Source organism: Pithys albifrons, chromosome 12 (genome assembly GCF_047495875.1).
Source record: "Pithys albifrons albifrons isolate INPA30051 chromosome 12, PitAlb_v1, whole genome shotgun sequence".
NCBI lineage: Eukaryota > Metazoa > Chordata > Aves > Passeriformes > Thamnophilidae > Pithys > Pithys albifrons.
In genome coordinates this window covers 15,555,216-15,572,307 of record NC_092469.1, presented here as the reverse complement: position 1 = coordinate 15,572,307, position 17,092 = coordinate 15,555,216, and the positions used below count along the sequence as shown (strand labels likewise).

Sequence of the window (17,092 nt, the reverse complement as noted above, 5' to 3'; positions counted from 1 at the left end):
GTTCCCTTCCAACACTTAGCATTCTATGACTCTATGAAAAGTGCATGGTAGGATGCTCACCACTGCAGTCCTGTGCTGCCAACACCCGTGAGCTGTGGGCAGCCACAAAATCCGTGGTAGCCTCACATTTTTGCTGTGACATAACTGTCCATCTCAAATGACTCTGTGTTTTATTGCAGCTTCAGATGCCTTGTCCTTTGCTTGAAGCACCTAGGCTCTTAGCAGCATGGCCAGGAGGGCCCGGGACGTCGAGCTAGACCGGCTGGTGCATGACAAGCCGCTCGATGATGGGGAGCCCTCCCCTCCCAGCCGCGGGGCCCTAGAGCAGCTCCCCAATGTCCCCAGCTACCGAGCCACCGCTGCCTCCCGCACCCCCATCCCTGTCACCAGCAAGCCAAAGGCTGGAGTTGTCAACCCCAATTTTTGCAATGAGGAGCAATCCCCACTAGGTATTAGAGATGTTGCCTTGACGAGGGGCTTGCGTAGTTAGAGGTGGGCAGGGGGTGTTTCCTGGAGTAGTTGCTTTTTGTTGCTTTTGGGGGGAAAAAACAAAATAAAAGCGCTCTTCGTGTTGCAGCACAGAGGCTGGGGAACAAAATCCATGTGTTGTCTGCTTCTGCTTCATCACTATGTGCCTTTTTAGCTAACCCTAGAGAACATTTGCAAATGCTGTGTATTTTGACTTGCTCAATCAAAAGCTCTCCCGAAGGACCGGCAGGCAGAGGGTGCAATATCACCACACACACCATTTTCTCTCTAGCATTCATGCAACCTGCTCATACTACAAGGATAGGAAGGTGAAGGTTTGCTCATCATGGCTTTCTGCCTTTTCTGCAGCTTTGCTTTGCTTTGTTTTTACCAGCAAGCCAAATTCTGCTGCTTTTCCTTACATGCAACAGGATTTTAACTCTGCAACCCAAACAGGCCTTTTCACAGGGATTTAATCAAGCCATGCTCTGATCCACTAGTTCCACATCAGCATGAAACAGGATAGGGTGCACATGGTCTTTCAGAGTGTGTGAAAAGATCCTACAGAAGAAATCCTACAGAAACTCATTGTATTTTGTTAAATAGCTAAGAAAAGAGATGACACTTTGCAGCCAAGCTGACTGTGGGGTCTGGCAGCACCCTTTCTCCTCTGGTGAACTGGCATCTTTCTTTCCCCACTGTAAACATCCAGCCTTTCTTCTTCTAACCTTCTCTGTGGCTGGAAGCAGTTATTACCTCTGCAAAAGAAAGAAGCCACAAATACTTATTTAAATAGTGCCTTATTCTGCATGAAAAGCAAACACTGAGTGACTCGGAGCTGTCATGATCCATATGCTTATGTTCAGAGGAGCCAAGAAGATTTCTAGACCCTGGGAGGCAAGTTTGCACTTTGCACCTGGAAATCGTGGGTCTCTGCATAAAACCTGCAGCTGGGAATCCTGATCTCTATTGTTTTCTGAATCATGCAAACCCAACACTCAGGTGGATTAAATGAAATTACTGCGATCTGGGCACGCAGAAGGGAAGCAGGTGGCAGTTCTTAGAGTGTTAAATACTGGGTAAAAAAAAAGAGAGAAATGCTCCAAACAGTTAGGAGGAACGAGTGCCAGGCAAACAGGGAATGGAAGGAGAAGGAGAGTCCTTCCAGCACACTGCAGAGTCTGGGGGCAGCTCTGCAGCAGCGATGGGGTTTTGGGAGCCATCCTGGCTGTAGGTGGGGCCCTGTGCACCCCTCACCTGTGATTATTGTCCTTCCCCACGGAGCAGGTAATTACCCCACTGTGGAGATCAAGGATGTGGACAGCCGAGACGATGCTGTGGAGAACGATGGTACCCACTTGCTGGTGCCCACTGCCAGTGCTCCCAACATGCTGGCAGTGCCCGGCGCAGCATCCCCCAGGTATGGCTCTGCCCAGGCGCGGTCCCCGGCACCCGGGGGTCTCACTAGCACCCCCTGATGGTGCCAGTAGAGGAAAATTTATACCCATATGGAGCAACCAATTTCCAGCAGGTTTGGACAGGCAGCCAGGGTAATGTGGGTGCAGCCTGTGCACGGCAGAGGAGATGGCAAAAGCCTTGCCTCTCGTTTGCATTTTTTAATTAAATGGTTAAATTTGGTTTAAAGCTTTTTAGGGGCAAGGACAGCCCTGTCTGTGTGTCCTCCTGGAGATGGGCTTGATCCCCAGGCCATGGTGAGATCCCATTTTTCTGTTGTCCCACATGTCTGTGCTCCCACATTCAGAGAGTAGGAGGTCTGTGTACTGGATATGGGCCTTAATCATAAACCCAGCAATTTTCTTCTTGTATTTTTGCTGAAAAGGTTTGCAGCATCTCCCCCTGGGTTTGTGCTTTTGAATGGATGGCAAATGCCCCATCCCTGGAAGTGTTCAAGGCCAGGTTGCACAGGGCTTTGAGCAGTGGAAGGTGTCCCTGTCTGTGACAGCGGGTTAGACTAGATGAACTTTTAAGGTTCCTTCCATCCCAAGCCATTCAGTGATTCTATGTTGAGCGAGAGGGAGGATTAAAACAGAGCTTTAAAATTTAGACTGGAAGAAGCTGATGGTTTTTCATCTGTTGTTGAGGTGGGTTTTCTTGAAGCTCATTCTTGCAGAGAATTAAAAATCAAAATCAAAGTGGTATTTTCTGTGCTGAAAACCAGGCACTATAGTCATTCTCACTTAATAGTTTGGATCTTTTAGTAAACAAGCTCCTGGAGGAGCAAATAAAATGGTAACAATGTCCATAATTCAGTCTGTTGAACAGCTTTTTAAATTGGGAAAGCAGACCTCAAGGCTTCATGTGAAATACAGGCAGTGCAAATACTGACAGCATTGAATGTATTTGCAGTTACACATGTGAGCACATAAACCTTTCTCCTGTGTGTCCAGGGACTGCCTCAAACAACACTGGAGGTCCCTTGGTAGAGCTGGAGTTTTTAAAAATAAGCAACTCCTGTTCTGCTACATAAGATAATAAAATTTAGTCATTCTGAACCAGAAGAAAAATGCTCCTCTCCTGCTATATTTCCAGAGTAAGAGGATGTCAATTCTTCATTGAGCAGTCACCCAGTTATCCCTAAGTCACTTTTATTGGCCACAGATGTGAGTTGTTTCCTACATGTGAAGGATTAGACTTAACATGGTTTAGACAGAATCATAAAAGACTCACCGCTAACAAGCCGCAGCTTGTCTAATTGCAGCCTCAAAATAGGCTCTTGCAGACAATAAATACCAGGATACAAGAGACAATGACATGTGGGCAGGGACCCTGTGCATCCCACATGTCCAGGCAGGCACAGGAGAGCCTGGTGCCTATGGCCTCTGGCTGCAGCATTCCAAGGGCCACAAAACACAGCAACGTTTAGGCTGTGATGGGACCTTCTGTCCCAGCTGGCTGTTCAATGGATGGGCCAGTGCCATAGAGTCCTCCTTACAGAGCATGAGGCTGTCAATGTGGGCATCTTGGGCTTGCTCAGGAATGAGGACAGGCCAATGGTTCCCAGAGGGACAGAGGCAGGGGAAGGTCAGCTGGAGGCTGGTGAGATGCAAGGGATTTTGTCCTAACAATAATAGAGAGCTTGGTGGGCCTATTTCTCCAAATTAATGGTTCTGGAAACCTCTCCATCCACATATGAGACTACTTTAACAGAGGGGCCGGTGGTTTTCTTCCAGTATTGTGCTGTGGACTAGGGGAATGAAAGATTATCAGTCTTGTTTACCTGCTTCCCTTCCCAGCAGGATACCCCTGAGGGCCAGTGAGGCTGCAGGTGGTGGGTTTGTAGCATTTGGCATTTTTCAAGAGACTTTTGATGGCAACACAACCACTCTGCAAGTGTCCTGTTTGCTCCCACTCCACATGCAGCACTGAGCCATTTTGTACCAGGGCCAACGAGATCAACAGCTGTGGTGGCTGGAGACCATTTCTCTGTCACAACTAAAATGCTGGGATTGGTGCATGTTTGCAAACCAGTCCAGATTTTGCTGTGATTTCCATCTTCATATTCAGCTCTCCTTCTGCCACTTTGCTTGCCCACATGTAGGGAAGTTGTCTCAGAAACCCATCTGTGCCAAAGGGAGTCACCAGCTGTGTTAGGACATATTTTCTAGGTATCACTGTTAATGCATTTTCCTTGCCTGCCCATTGAAGTGCAGTGATGTGACAGTGCGGCACTGGGGAAAAGCACAGAGTAGTGCCTGCCCTCCTTGCATCTTGCCAGGTGTCCAAAACGGGTAACAAAATGGGCCAGGTGGCTGTGTGCCTATGGAGCCAAAGGCTCAGTGGTGCCCAGGAAGAAATGGGGCTTTAATAGCAAAGAAACAGGGTGTTTTGCTCCCATTTACTCCAGGGAATGTCAAAAATTAGGAGAAAACAGACCCTAGTAGGAGAAGGGGATGTGGAAAACATGACACCTGGAAGGAGGAGGGAGAGGAACTGGCTGAGGATGGGAGCCAAACCAATCCTCAGTCATTGTGTTTGTGTCTGCAGGAGGAAGCGACTGGTCCCAGAAGATGGTCTGGATAAGGGACTGGTGAGCCAGTCCCCCACTCGAGCACTGGGCTGGGATGAGGAGCAGAGGGAAAGGTGTGTGGTGGGACCTGGGGGCTCTGGAGCAGCAGAGCTCCCAAGCGTTTGGTTCCTGGGACTTGGGTGAAAATAGCAAAGATCCGACAAGTGCTGGGATACTAAAGGAAGAGTGAGCTGTGCCTGCAGTGGCTCTAGTGCTGCTTAACAAGGAAAGCACCCCCTCCCCCAAAATAATGATCACGATGCTTGCTGGAGCAGAAACTGCTCTCTTGTTTTTCCTATATCCATGTAGAAATACTCTCTTTAAGACTAGGTGCAGCTGCAGGGAAAATTCACCTCTAACCTACATATGCTATAGCACTGTGGGGACACCTTGTTTTTACTGCTTGTGGAGAAATTATCTTTTTCTTCCATATAGGAATTGAGCACAAGATGTGCATCTTGCACTCCAGGTCTTGGCTTCCCCCACTGCCCCAGGGACAGCTTCAGAGGGAACTGCCCCCCCCCACCGCCCCCGGAGGCACACTCTTGGGGAGGGCCTGCACCTCCACATGGAGTATGGTTTTGGCTTCCCATCATGACAACACACCAGCCAGGGCTACAACAAAAGAACTTGTTTCTGTCCTCCCTCCTACTGATGCTTCTCAGTCATATGAAGTGAAGTAACTGGTCTAAATCAAACCTGTTTCTAGTAAAGAGGCTGAAAAGAGAAGATACACTTTATAAATTCAGGGGTTTGGTGCACATTTTCACCCCAGAGTTCTTCCAAAATCATATTCTCCCAGGCACATGGAATGCAACTTGAGATCTTGGTGCTTCACAAGGCTTCTGACAGTGTCTCATATCCTGGGGCACAGATGAGGCTTAGGTTGGTTGTGCTTGATGATCTTTTACTGAAACCACCTTAAGTTGTGTACTTCTCATCACACAATACCCAAATAAGTATGGGTAAATCCTAATTCAGATCCTCTAGGTTAAAGAATGGGTCACAGTCATGGTTCAAGGCCAGGTTGGATGGGGCTTGAAGCAACCTGATCTAGCGGAAGGTGTCCCTGCCCATGGCAGGGGGGTTGGAATGAGATGAGGTTCAAGGTCCTTTCAAACTATTCCAGGATTCTATGATTCTTTGAACCTGTCCTGGTGCTTTCCCTACCTGAATGAAATGCCCTGTGGTTTCCCCACAGCCTGCCTGAGCGCATCGGCTCAGCCACAAGCCTGAGCAGTGCCATTGTCAACACCCGACTCCAGGAGCTGGTGAAGCTCTTCAAAGAGAGGACCGAGAAAGTGAAAGAGAAGCTGATTGACCCTGATGTCACCTCGGATGAAGAGAGTCCTGTAGCATGTGAGTTTGAGTGGGGCTGGAAGTGTTTCACTGGTGGGTCTGCACACATGCTGTGTTTTCTGGGAGACAAATGCTTCATTAACAGTTTAAAGACCTTAAAACAAATTGAAGTATGAAGATCTTTCTGTCCTTTAAACTAACTGTGTGACCTCTCCCAGCTCCAGCTAAGCCAGCACCTACAGCAGCACCAGTGCCTCCCCTGGGGGGGCAGGGGGAGGGGGACAAGCCCTTGGGGGATGACCACTACTGTGAGATGCTGTGCTGCACCTTCAAGTACCGGCCCTGGCTGGATCGCCTGAAAAGCTACCAGTTCCCCAGCAGCATCGACCCACTCACCAGTGAGTGATGGAGCACAGCCTCATGCCTGCGCTGGGGGCAAGCTGGTGGGGCTGGGGGAGAGGGGCTGAGGAGGGGAGAAGGTGTAGGAGATGTAACCTTAAAGAGAACTAACCAAGAAGCAACTTATCTTTCACTAAAGCCTAGAGTTTAAATTCCCCTGCAAAGGCATAGGCTTTCCTAAATACTTCCCCACAACTGTGGGTGTCAGGAGCACAATCAGGCAGGGAAGGGGCAGTCACCTTTTGCTTTCAGGCTCCTTAGTAGGCAAATACTGTGCCTGTGGTGTGGATACCCCAAATAAAAGTAAAAATCCCAAAAGAAAAATGCACTGCCTGGTGGACACTCCATAGGAACCCAGCTCTTCCTTAGTCTTTGATATTCCCCAGTCCTTTGGAAACCCCTGGGCTCAGGCAGCTGGCTATTGGTTCAGCATGGCTGTAGGAGGCAGAAGCTAAACAGGGAAGTCTGTTGTGGGAGCAAATCAGAACAAACCCAGTTGAATGAGCAAAGTTAGAAGCTTTCCAATAAAAGTTGGTGTGCCCTGTGATTGCTGATGTTCACTCTGTACTAGAGCCCAGCTCACCTGCAAGTGCCAAGAGACCTGCAGATTTCCCCACTTTGCTCAGGGCAGGTCAGGGGATGAAAACCCCTTTGTATAGAGGTTTCACACAGAGCAGGGATGTCTGTCCAGCTGACCATGGTGCTGTTCCTGTGTGCAGATCTGATGTACGTGCTGTGGCTGTTCTTCGTTGTCATGGCCTGGAATTGGAACTGCTGGTTGATCCCTGTCCGCTGGGCTTTCCCCTACCAGACACCAGCAAACATCCACTGCTGGCTGCTGGTGGACTACCTGTGTGACCTCATCTACCTGCTGGACATCCTCGTCTTTCAGACTCGACTGCAGTTCGTCCAGGGGGGAGACATCATAGTGAGTGGCAGCATGGTGATGGGTTTAATCCTCAGGAGCAGGCTGGGGAGAATGCATTAGCAATTGCAATCTGAATATATAGATCATGAGCCTGAGATAAGTAAGAGCACTTAATTTTGTTTCCATATTTAAGTAAGCTGTGAAAAATCAAACCTTGAGGGTACAGTCTTCCCACAGCCATGCAGTTGCTCAGACAGGCATGTTTCTCCTGTAAACACTGATTTTTCTGATGTTGGCACTGCGGTGTGTTTTCTCTGGGATGCAAAACAAGCATGGGACATCCCAGGGTAGGATGCGAAGATGGCATATGGCCAGGTCTTCTTCTCTTGCTCTACTCCCATTCCTTGAAATGAAAGGAGCATCTTTGCTGTGGGGCAGAAGGGGGAAATCAGCCATGACCATGTTGGTCATGACTTTTCTTTCTGCAAGTAAGGATAAGTTTTCCCCTTTCTCCCCTTTCTATTCCCAACCAGACTGATAAAAAGGCCATGAAAGAGAACTACCTGCGATCACAACGTTTTAAGGTTTGCCATAATTTTTTTTGTTAAGCTGAATCTTTAATCTGCCCCATGGCTTGCTGCACCTTCCCAGTGCACCTGCAGGTCCCCACACAGGTTTCTCTCTTTGTGTGGCTTTCAGATGGATGTGCTGTGCCTCCTGCCCCTGGATTTCTTCTACTTCAAAGTTGGTGTCAACCCACTTCTGCGCTTTCCTCGCTGTTTGAAGGTGAGTTGGAGTTTACAAAATCAGGCAAAACAGCAGCTGCAATGGATTTGGAGGAGTTCTGTGCTGGCTGGGGAGAGCTATGTCTTGCTAAGCTCATTGATGATGACAAGAGGATTGTAAAATGGAGGAAAGTGTTATCCCAAGGGCTCTGCAGGGCCTTTGGTCAAATCTTCATCTCAGTCCTAAGCCATGCTCACATTTTAACAGTAGCGCTCTTATAGATGGAGCCAAATTTGTCTATGGCAGTCCATGCTGCAGAGGGGCTGCCAGAGGGAAGCAGAGGGACAGTGGATTTCTGTGAGGAGGTTACTCTTCTGGCGGGGCCATGGGAAGCTGGAGCATTCTGCTTTCCTTCTCTCCCCAGTACATGGCCTTCTTCGAGTTCAACAACCGCCTGGAGGCCATCCTGACCAAGGCATACATCTACAGGTGAGGGCAACAGAGGGAAGGAGGGAGTGGCGTTGCTGTTTGCTGTTGGGGAGGAAGGTTCATTTTGGTGTGCACCCATTCTGCATTCCCGATTTATTTTCCTGCTGTCCCTGGGCTGGCTGACGTGGAAGTTGGCTGATGCAGCAGGACATGGGACTCCCAGAGCCCACATGGGTAGGATCATCTCTCCCACTGATTTTTCTGGCACTTTTGGAGCTGCAGAGCTGTAGGAGGGAGCAGCACAGTGCATGTTTGTGTGCTCCATGATTCCTGCATTGGCAGGACCTGTATGGTTGTTGCTTTGAGGCTCATTGTGATGCCAGGGGGAGCCTGACATTTTTATCCCTTCCTGCTCCCTCCTGGTTTTTTTGGTTTTGGTTTTGTTTGTTTTTTTCCAGAGTGATTCGGACCACTGCCTACTTACTATACAGCTTGCATGTGAACTCCTGCCTTTATTACTGGGCCTCAGCGTATGAAGGACTCGGCTCTACCACCTGGGTCTATGATGGGGAAGGAAACAGGTACAAGCCAGGGCCTGGGGTCTTGCATAGCACAGGCTGCAATAAGGGAAGTGTTGGCATGCAGCGGGATTCATAAAAACCCCTGAAGCAAAGGGTTGGGTATGTCAGAAGATGTGGAGCCAGGGAGAATGACAGGGACAGGAGAGATGGGATGTGCAATAATACATGATGCTGCAAGATGAAGAGGCCGCAGCTGGGCAGAGGTGGGAGGCAATGCAGGTTGAAGAGTCTGAAAAAGTGGGATGCTGGTGCTGAGAAGCAAGGGAATGCTCCCTGGACAAGCAGGATGGAAGTGTAAGTGTTCGTATTGACCTGCTGCTGTTTTGGGATGAAGGTGTGACACTGAGTCTCCTTGTGTCATGTGTTAGGCCCTTTGGACCAGCCCAGCACCCTCATTCCCAGGTGGCAAGACAGGAACACTCTCCAGCTGTGGCATTTCCAAGATACACATGTCAAGTGTTCATTGTGTTGTCAGTGATGGATGCCACAGGGAGAGTCCTCAGTTAAGGAGCTGAATGTCACCTCATAGTGAACACCCACACCCATTTGTTGTACAACTTAAGCAAAATAAAATACTGGCTAACATTTAACTGATTTAACACTGGACGGTAAATGAGAGTTTCCTACAAAAATGCAAGAGGAAAGCACATTAAAGACATACCATGAGGTGTGGGTGTAGACAAGTGACTGTCATCCATGAAGGTGTTGCCTTCCCTTTGAGTACTCAATGTTGCTGCTATATAGTTATTTTTATGATATACATAATCTGTATCCATCTCAAGGCATAACTGTAACATCCAAGGGAATGCCCAAGGTCAGTGAATTGGGAATTCACTTGACATCTCCCTAGTCCTTTGCCAACAATTTGCTCACAAACAATGTAGATGCTGAAAACACATCGCTGGTTTATGGCAGTGGAGCTGTAAGGAGCAGGAAATGGGATTAGCCAGAACAGCTGAGCCTCCCACATGGAGTTTTTGGAGGGTCCATAGGATCCCCTGCTCCTCTAGCATCTGCAGAAGTGGTGGGGAGTCTGAAGCCCTTCAGTTTTTCCCTTTGTGACCCCTAATTACTCCCAGCAGCCTCTGGCTTGCCATGGCCAGAGGAGGTGAGCTCAGTGCTGAGGGGTGAAACAGGCCTTCATGTCAGAAAATCCTTCAGAGCTGCCTCCTCTCTTCCTTCAGCTACATTCGCTGCTACTACTGGGCAGTCAAAACCCTCATCACCATTGGGGGCCTTCCAGACCCCAAGACACTGTTTGAGATCGTCTTCCAGCTGCTGAACTACTTCACAGGCGTCTTTGCTTTCTCCGTCATGATAGGGCAGGTGAGTGGGAGTTGTAGGGGCTTCCCAGCCTCAGATGGGGTTGGTTTCTGTGTGGTTGATCCTCAGGTTTGTATCTCCAGGTTTGTTTTCCAAATTTGAGGACCTGCTCAGCACTGGTGCAAGGCAAAAAGTGTTTGGCAGAGGCTGTTAAGGCTCAGTTGACATACTCGGGAACTGCTTAACTTGAGTGGTAGACAAATGGCAGCAACTAAAACTTCTTCCACTTCTTCCATTCAGATGAGAGATGTTGTTGGTGCTGCTACTGCAGGGCAAACTTACTATCGGAGCTGTATGGACAGTACCATTAAATACATGAACTTCTACAAAATCCCCAAAACTGTTCAGAACCGGGTGAAAACGTGGTACGAGTACACGTGGCATTCGCAAGGCATGCTAGGTGAGATCCAGCCACTCCAAGGGTCAGTGCTTGCACCTCATGTTTTACTGTGGTTGTTTTGCAGAGCTGAAATGTAACTGTCAAATAGCACTGCAGTTTTGGGGTGTAGGATCACTTATTTTTCTCTTCACTACTGGGTCCCTGGGGAGAGGGCAGTGACAGGAAAGTGCTGGCCAGAGTGTGTTCAGCAGAAAAGCTACCAGGTCACCTCAGCATTAAGTCATCAGGCAGGACCAGGATCTCTGTGCCCACCCTCCTGACCAAGAAAGATACAGCTTGGGCTCAGGGGTCTGTCTCTGAGAGCAGGGCAGGGATAAAGCAAAGGGTGGTTCTCCATCACCCCTTGGATTTAGACCCGCAGATTGCTGGGTGGGCAGAGGCTGGAGGAGACCCTTGTAGGAAAGCTGGCTCCTGCCCCGTGCCACCAGAATATGGGTTGTTTTTCTACTGCCATGTCAAGGACATGCTCTCATAACAAGTGCTGGAAACAGCCAGTTTTCTGCTTTGTCTTGCAGATGAGTCAGAGCTGCTGGTGCAGCTGCCAGACAAGATGAGGCTGGACATTGCCATCGATGTGAACTACAACATCGTGAGCAAAGTGGCCCTTTTCCAGGTACCCTCTGCAGCTCAGGTCCTGGCTGAGAGAGCCTGCCATGCTGACACAGATTAACACCACTGTTGGCTCTGTTTTGTCTTAGGGTTGTGACAGACAGATGATCTTTGACATGCTGAAGCGGCTCAGATCAGTGGTCTACCTGCCCAATGACTATGTGTGCAAGAAGGTAATATGATGCTTGGGTGATCTCCCATCCTTGGTGTTATGGGCAGGCTGTGCAGGGCACCAGGGACAACCAGGCCTGGTCCATCACCCTGGTGTCAAGCCACTTCGCAGGGAGGGAATTTGAAGCAAAAACATCCTTAGTTGCAGCTGGTCTTGTACGAAGACTGACCTCTTCTGCTGCAGCCATGAACAGCAGGAGAGCAGGGAAAAGCCTGTCCAGCTGGAGGGGACTCTGGGATGCTTAGGTGGTGCTCAGGACTGAGCATCAACAAAACAAAGAATTTTGGGAGCTTGGAGAGGGCAGTATGGTCATGGGAGTTTCCAGCAAGATGCTGGTTAAGGCATCCGTAAGGCCTCCCTGTTCCTGGGCTTCCCACCCAGCACGCCTCTTTGCTGCAGGGAGAAATAGGCCGCGAGATGTACATTATCCAGGCAGGACAAGTGCAGGTGCTGGGGGGACCTGATGGCAAATCCGTGCTGGTGACTCTGAAGGCTGGATCCGTGTTTGGAGAAATAAGGTGAGTGAATCATTTTCAGGGAACTGGAGAAATATAGCTTGTGGGCTCTGTGGGAAGTGGAAGGATCAGGAGCATCCCAGTTATCTTTGTGATTGAGAGCCATCAACATTGGGCAGTGGCTGATACACAGATTACAGGTTTTTTCTTTTAGCTTTTCTGATGGTTTTGTCATGTTGCTTTCTGCCTAGGGAGCTGGTGATGGTAAGCAGAGGTATATGGATGGAGGGATGGGAAAATAAACAAGAAAAGGTGCTTCACAAAAACAGCCCCATAGCCATTAATCCTCCCATTTCATGGCCATGAAAAGTCCTGTATCAGTTTGTAACACAGGGATACTGATGCCTCCCTGCAGCCCAGCAGCCACTAGACTGGTATAAAATGCAGTAATTAACCCTTTAAACCTCCAAATTATTTTTATGTACTGTTCCATGCAAAGTTTACCATAATTTTTAAAAAATTAGATACAGAAAATTCCATCAGGAGTGAAAAACAAACTCTGAATCCTCTGAAAGTGAGAGATGGAGACATGTCAAAGAAATCTGAAGTTCTGCTGAGCCTGTGAACAGCAACATTGACATCTTGCCATGTCTCTCTCAGCTTGCTGGCAGCAGGAGGGGGAAATCGCCGAACAGCAAACGTTGTAGCTCATGGCTTCGCTAACCTGTTCATTTTGGAGAAGAAGGACTTGAATGAGATTTTGGTGCATTACCCGGAGTCTCAGAAGCTGCTGCGTAAGAAGGCCAAGTGCGTGGTGGGCTGCTGCTTTCCAATCTGTGATTTTTAAAAATAGCAGAGCTTGGATTTCAGACTCTCAGGGGAGATTTCTCTCTGTGCAAAGCCCTGGGAAAGCTGCTGCTGCAGGTCCTGGGTTCTCACTCCCCGAGGTGGCTCCCACTCTGGGCTGGATCTGCTGTGCCTCGATAGAGGGCACCCGTCCCTCGTTGCTGGGCTGGGAGGCTGCGGGTTCCCCAGCCCTGCTGAGAACCTTCACCATTAAAAGGGGGTGGAGATGGGGAATGAACGTGGCCAGAGTGCCTTTGTTTAAAAATCTATTACAATATTTGTTTTAGTTTTTAGCATTAGTTAGATTTGTTATCCTGTCCTTCCTAAAGACAAATCCCTGTTCCTTTTAGTGCCAGTTTTTTCCGCATTATAAAATCCAGCTAATAGAACATGTTTCCAAACTGACATCATCTCTCCTTTTCCTTGCTGTAGGAAAATGCTGAAAAGCAACAACAAACCTAAAGATGAGAAAGGAGACCCTGGAGATTCACTGATCATCCCCCCAAAAACTGAGACCCCAAAGCTTTTCAAGGCTGCCCTGGCTGCCACAGGGAGGATGGGGGGTAAAGGGCCACTGGTGCAGCTCCGCTGGAGGCTGAAGGAGCTGAAGGCAATGCAGGCGGCGCAGGTCAGTGTGGGGAGGATGGAAATTTAGCTTTGCTTCACTAGATTCCAAGTCTCTGCTCCCCACCATGGGCTCCAGACTCTCATTAAGGTGCCTTAATGAAGAGAGCTCAGGTTATTGGAGTCTGATATGGGCAGATGGGAAGGGGTGACCCAACACCCTCAACAGGCCCTTGGGAGAATGCCAGTGTCCCACGTGGGGTTGTTTTGCAACACAAAAGGGTAGTGCACTGACTTTTTGCCTAGCTGTGCTAAGTCTGAGTCCAATTTCTAGCTGGCCTGGAGCCACAGACAAATGAATGTCTCTTGCATCCTGCAGAGACAGAGCCACTCATAATTAATCGATGTGCTGGCAGGACAGGGCAGTGCTGGCACTGAGCACCCACAGCCCAGTCAATATATCAAAACTTTTCTGGCACAGCTGGGGCAGAGGCCCCCACAGCAGGCATTGCTGTCCTGCTAGCTCTGCATGAAACCCCCTGCTTTTTGTCATGAGCAGCTGAAAAAGAAAATGGCCCTGCCCTTTTTTCTTTTTTCTTCCAATTGTCTCAGCTGAACTTGAAAATAAAGTTTTGTCTCCATGCAGACCTTGTTACTTTTCCCAGCATGGAACCATGCAGATTATCACATCTGGACGTGCAGAGGAAGGTGAAAGAGTAGCTGATAGGGAGTGTGTGGTGGCCTTGAGGCTGGGTAAACACCCAGGGAGATGCCAAGCATAGCTGCATATGTGCAGTCTTTCACAGAGGCACCATGAAGCTTCACACAATGTGGTGTTTAACACTAATTCATAACCAGCTAATGGCAGGGAGGAACAGTGGCACTGAAGGCTCTGCAGGGTAGTGGCAACAAGACCCGTTGATGAAGGATACACATTTTGGGAACTAACCCCACTAATGGGTTAGCAGGACCCCACTGCTGGAAGAACATTCCTCACTACGGTATGTCCTTAGGACAGGTTTCTAAGGCTCCTCTCTAGAGGACAGGATAGTCTGGGGCTGCTCCCTCACAACACCACTTCTGCCACGTTTGGCCAAGATCAACCCCTCTAGACGCTTCAGGAGCAAAACAAGAGCTAGTGCAAGAGGTGTAAGAAAGCTCTGTTGGGCCCCCTCTCTGTGTTTCTCAAGACATGCAGGATATAATCCAGCTGCCCCTGTCACAGGGGTAACCTCTGGTAACAAACTGACATCCCAGTGGAGAAATCCTGGGGTGGAACTGCAGAACAGCTTAGCACAGCACAGACACTGTGTTGGGGGTAGTGGGCAAGCATCTGTTGAGGTTGAGTTTGCATTTTTAATTTGTCTTTATTGCAGGGTTCCAGTGTCAGTCCAACAGCACCAAAATCACCAGTGCACCAGAGATCGCCTGTCACCTCTCACAAAGTGCAAAGCCACCTGGGAGAAGAAATAGCCTCAGAATCTTCTGACCATTTAGTCACCGTTCGTGTCATTCCCACAGCACAAGAAGATGAGGAAATCCTCACTGCTGAGATTTCAGAGAAAGAAGAAGAAAAAGAAGAGAAATGAAAAGCAGCAGGTCCCAGGGCAGGCGTAGGAGTCTGTCAAATGCCTGGGGTAGCAGATTTTTGTTGTTAATAATTTCCACGCAGTGGCTGTAGGCTTTGCATTGTGCTGCAAGTGGCTTTGCAATGTGCTACAAGTAGGGCCTGCCTCTCCCTTCTGCCCAGTCTCTCGTTCACTGCTGATAAAACCCTCTGCCATTTGACCCAGAACCATACAAGGCTTCCATGCTCTGCAGATCAATTTTTATTAAGCATCTTTATGAATTTCCCACTAAATCTCAGGCCAACTCCCTTGCTTTGAAATCCAGCCTTATGGAGGGAGAGTTCTGGAATAAATTGCATTTTATGGCTTGGGATGGTTAATGAGTGTTCAGATAAAGTGTGAAGAGTTATTCACCTCTGAAAGCTGAGTCACCGCTTGGCTAGCAACAACCAGGGGGGGAAAAATAACAAGGTTTCTCTGTTAGGCTCAAGGTTGACAGCCAGAGTGGAGAGTGATTCATCCGAAAAGGATGCGGACTATGCTCACAAGCCAAGCGTGGAGCAAATCACACTGTCTCAAGAATGCCAAGCTCTGTCCCCAGATGCATAGTCTGCAAGGTACTTGAGGGACCCTACATGGTGCCAAGGCCACCTTAGGTTTGCCACTGGGAAGAATTCCTACCAGCAATGCACCCTGAGAGAGTGGTGGGCTCTCCATTGCTCCAGGCTTTGTGGAGAGATTAGATGAGCATCTTCCAAGGATGGAGAAGCACAGTCCTGGGTGAGATGTTCCTGGACTTCCTTTCCAGCCCTGGGTTGCTGTAGATGCACCAACCTGCCACTGCTGGGAGGGATAAACAGAGAGAAGGAAGGGAGAAGCTGATTTAGTTCTCAGGTGGAAGTGCAAGAGGTGCTCTACTCTCTCAGACAGTGTTTCAGAGTAGCTCAGAGCCTGTAATACACAAGTAACTCTGCACAGCATGGAGGGTGGTCCCTGGCAATCATTGCTGGACCTCGGTGACATCCACATTTCCAGCAGCCAATTTCCAACAGCCAATTTCCAGCCCTTTGGTCACTTGACTGGCTCTTGGTCACATTTCCTATGAAGAAGCCACTCTGGTATTTATTGCTCATTGCTGCAATAGGGAGCTTGTGAAGGCACCTTTCCAGCTGTGCTGGGACTGGGCAGTGGAAGGGAAGGTGAAAATCTGAGTAGCAGCCATCACACCCAGCTGGTGGCTCAAGGTGTCAGATCTTTTCCCAGCACCACCATGTCCTCCTCCCCAAGCCCAGCACCAACCGGAGCCAACTGCTGGCAAGCTGAGAGGTGGTGAGAAACAGGGTGAGATGGCACCAGATGAGGCACTGCAGACCCTCCTCAAGCTTTTTGCTTATCACATCCCCACAGCACCGCTGGCTCCATGCAGTTTCAATCCTCTGGAAGAAAAGCTGGGACAGGTTCTGCTGCAGGGAGCAGCCCCATCACCATGGCCAAGGGACTTCTCAGGTGTTCAGCAAATCCTATGAGCAGTGCTGCAGGTTCCACAGGTCTGGCCTTGAGGCAGCTGGGCTGCTCCTGAAGGGTGTCAGTGCTGAGTCACCCCCGTGGGTGATCCCTCTTCCCATCACCAGACTGGAGCTGATCTTCACCTCCTTTGGGATCTTCTTTTGTTGCTTTTGTTGCTTTTATGCCCCCTCTCTTGTAAAATAGCTGGGTTTCTGTGGCAGAACAAGGCAGAATAGGTGTTGACATTAATTAACAATGGCTTGCTTTCTTTTAAACAAATTTAATGAGCTCCACTGTACTGCAGGAAGGTCTGAAACCACCATTGCCCTTCACATTGCAGGGAGAGGCTGCACTCATCTAAACCTCCCTGAATATTTCTCATCCTCAGTCATTTGCAAGGAGTTTCCTGATGGGTAGAAGGTTTCCCTGCAAAGTGCAAAGTTTTTTTTTTTTCACTCTATGTTTACATATTCAAACAGGGAAAGGTGCAAAAGTCAAACTGGGGCTCTGATTTGCTGCTAAGATTTGATACAGTTTAGGAAATGCATTTAAATAAATAGTGGGCTGTAATGGCTTTCATAATTCAGTGTATCTACAATAAACACCATGTAGATTACCATTCATTTGCTGTGGATTTATTTCAACATTCCAGTTGTTTTCCCACTTTTTGCTCACTGATGCACAGGCAGAGCCAGAAAGTCCTCACATGCAGTTCACAAATTTTCCCATAAATAATTGAGAGGCTCAGAGTTCATGTAATACTGGCAGTAGAATTGTAATTTTTATTTTAATCACCAGTAGGCGGGGAAAAAATCTTTCTTAAATGGCAAACATTGCTTGAAAAGCTTAGTT

The 17,092-nt window shown here is 48.7% G+C and overlaps 1 protein-coding gene across 1 annotated transcript in view; it reads left to right on the top strand.

Moving 5' to 3' along the window:
- CNGB1 (cyclic nucleotide gated channel subunit beta 1) overlaps window positions 1–17,092 on the top strand; it is a 27,810-nt gene extending 10,718 nt beyond the window's left edge. The window contains exons 16-32 of the mRNA XM_071567584.1: window positions 1,756–1,888; window positions 4,474–4,569; window positions 5,697–5,854; window positions 6,013–6,192; window positions 6,913–7,121; window positions 7,595–7,645; window positions 7,761–7,847; window positions 8,212–8,276; window positions 8,675–8,797; window positions 9,982–10,123; window positions 10,361–10,520; window positions 11,036–11,133; window positions 11,219–11,302; window positions 11,701–11,819; window positions 12,417–12,563; window positions 13,035–13,230; window positions 14,543–17,092. Of these exons, the coding sequence (XP_071423685.1) occupies window positions 1,756–1,888; window positions 4,474–4,569; window positions 5,697–5,854; window positions 6,013–6,192; window positions 6,913–7,121; window positions 7,595–7,645; window positions 7,761–7,847; window positions 8,212–8,276; window positions 8,675–8,797; window positions 9,982–10,123; window positions 10,361–10,520; window positions 11,036–11,133; window positions 11,219–11,302; window positions 11,701–11,819; window positions 12,417–12,563; window positions 13,035–13,230; window positions 14,543–14,755 (2,261 nt within the window). The 3' untranslated portion in view covers window positions 14,756–17,092. The remainder of the gene's footprint in view (window positions 1–1,755; window positions 1,889–4,473; window positions 4,570–5,696; window positions 5,855–6,012; window positions 6,193–6,912; window positions 7,122–7,594; window positions 7,646–7,760; window positions 7,848–8,211; window positions 8,277–8,674; window positions 8,798–9,981; window positions 10,124–10,360; window positions 10,521–11,035; window positions 11,134–11,218; window positions 11,303–11,700; window positions 11,820–12,416; window positions 12,564–13,034; window positions 13,231–14,542) is intronic.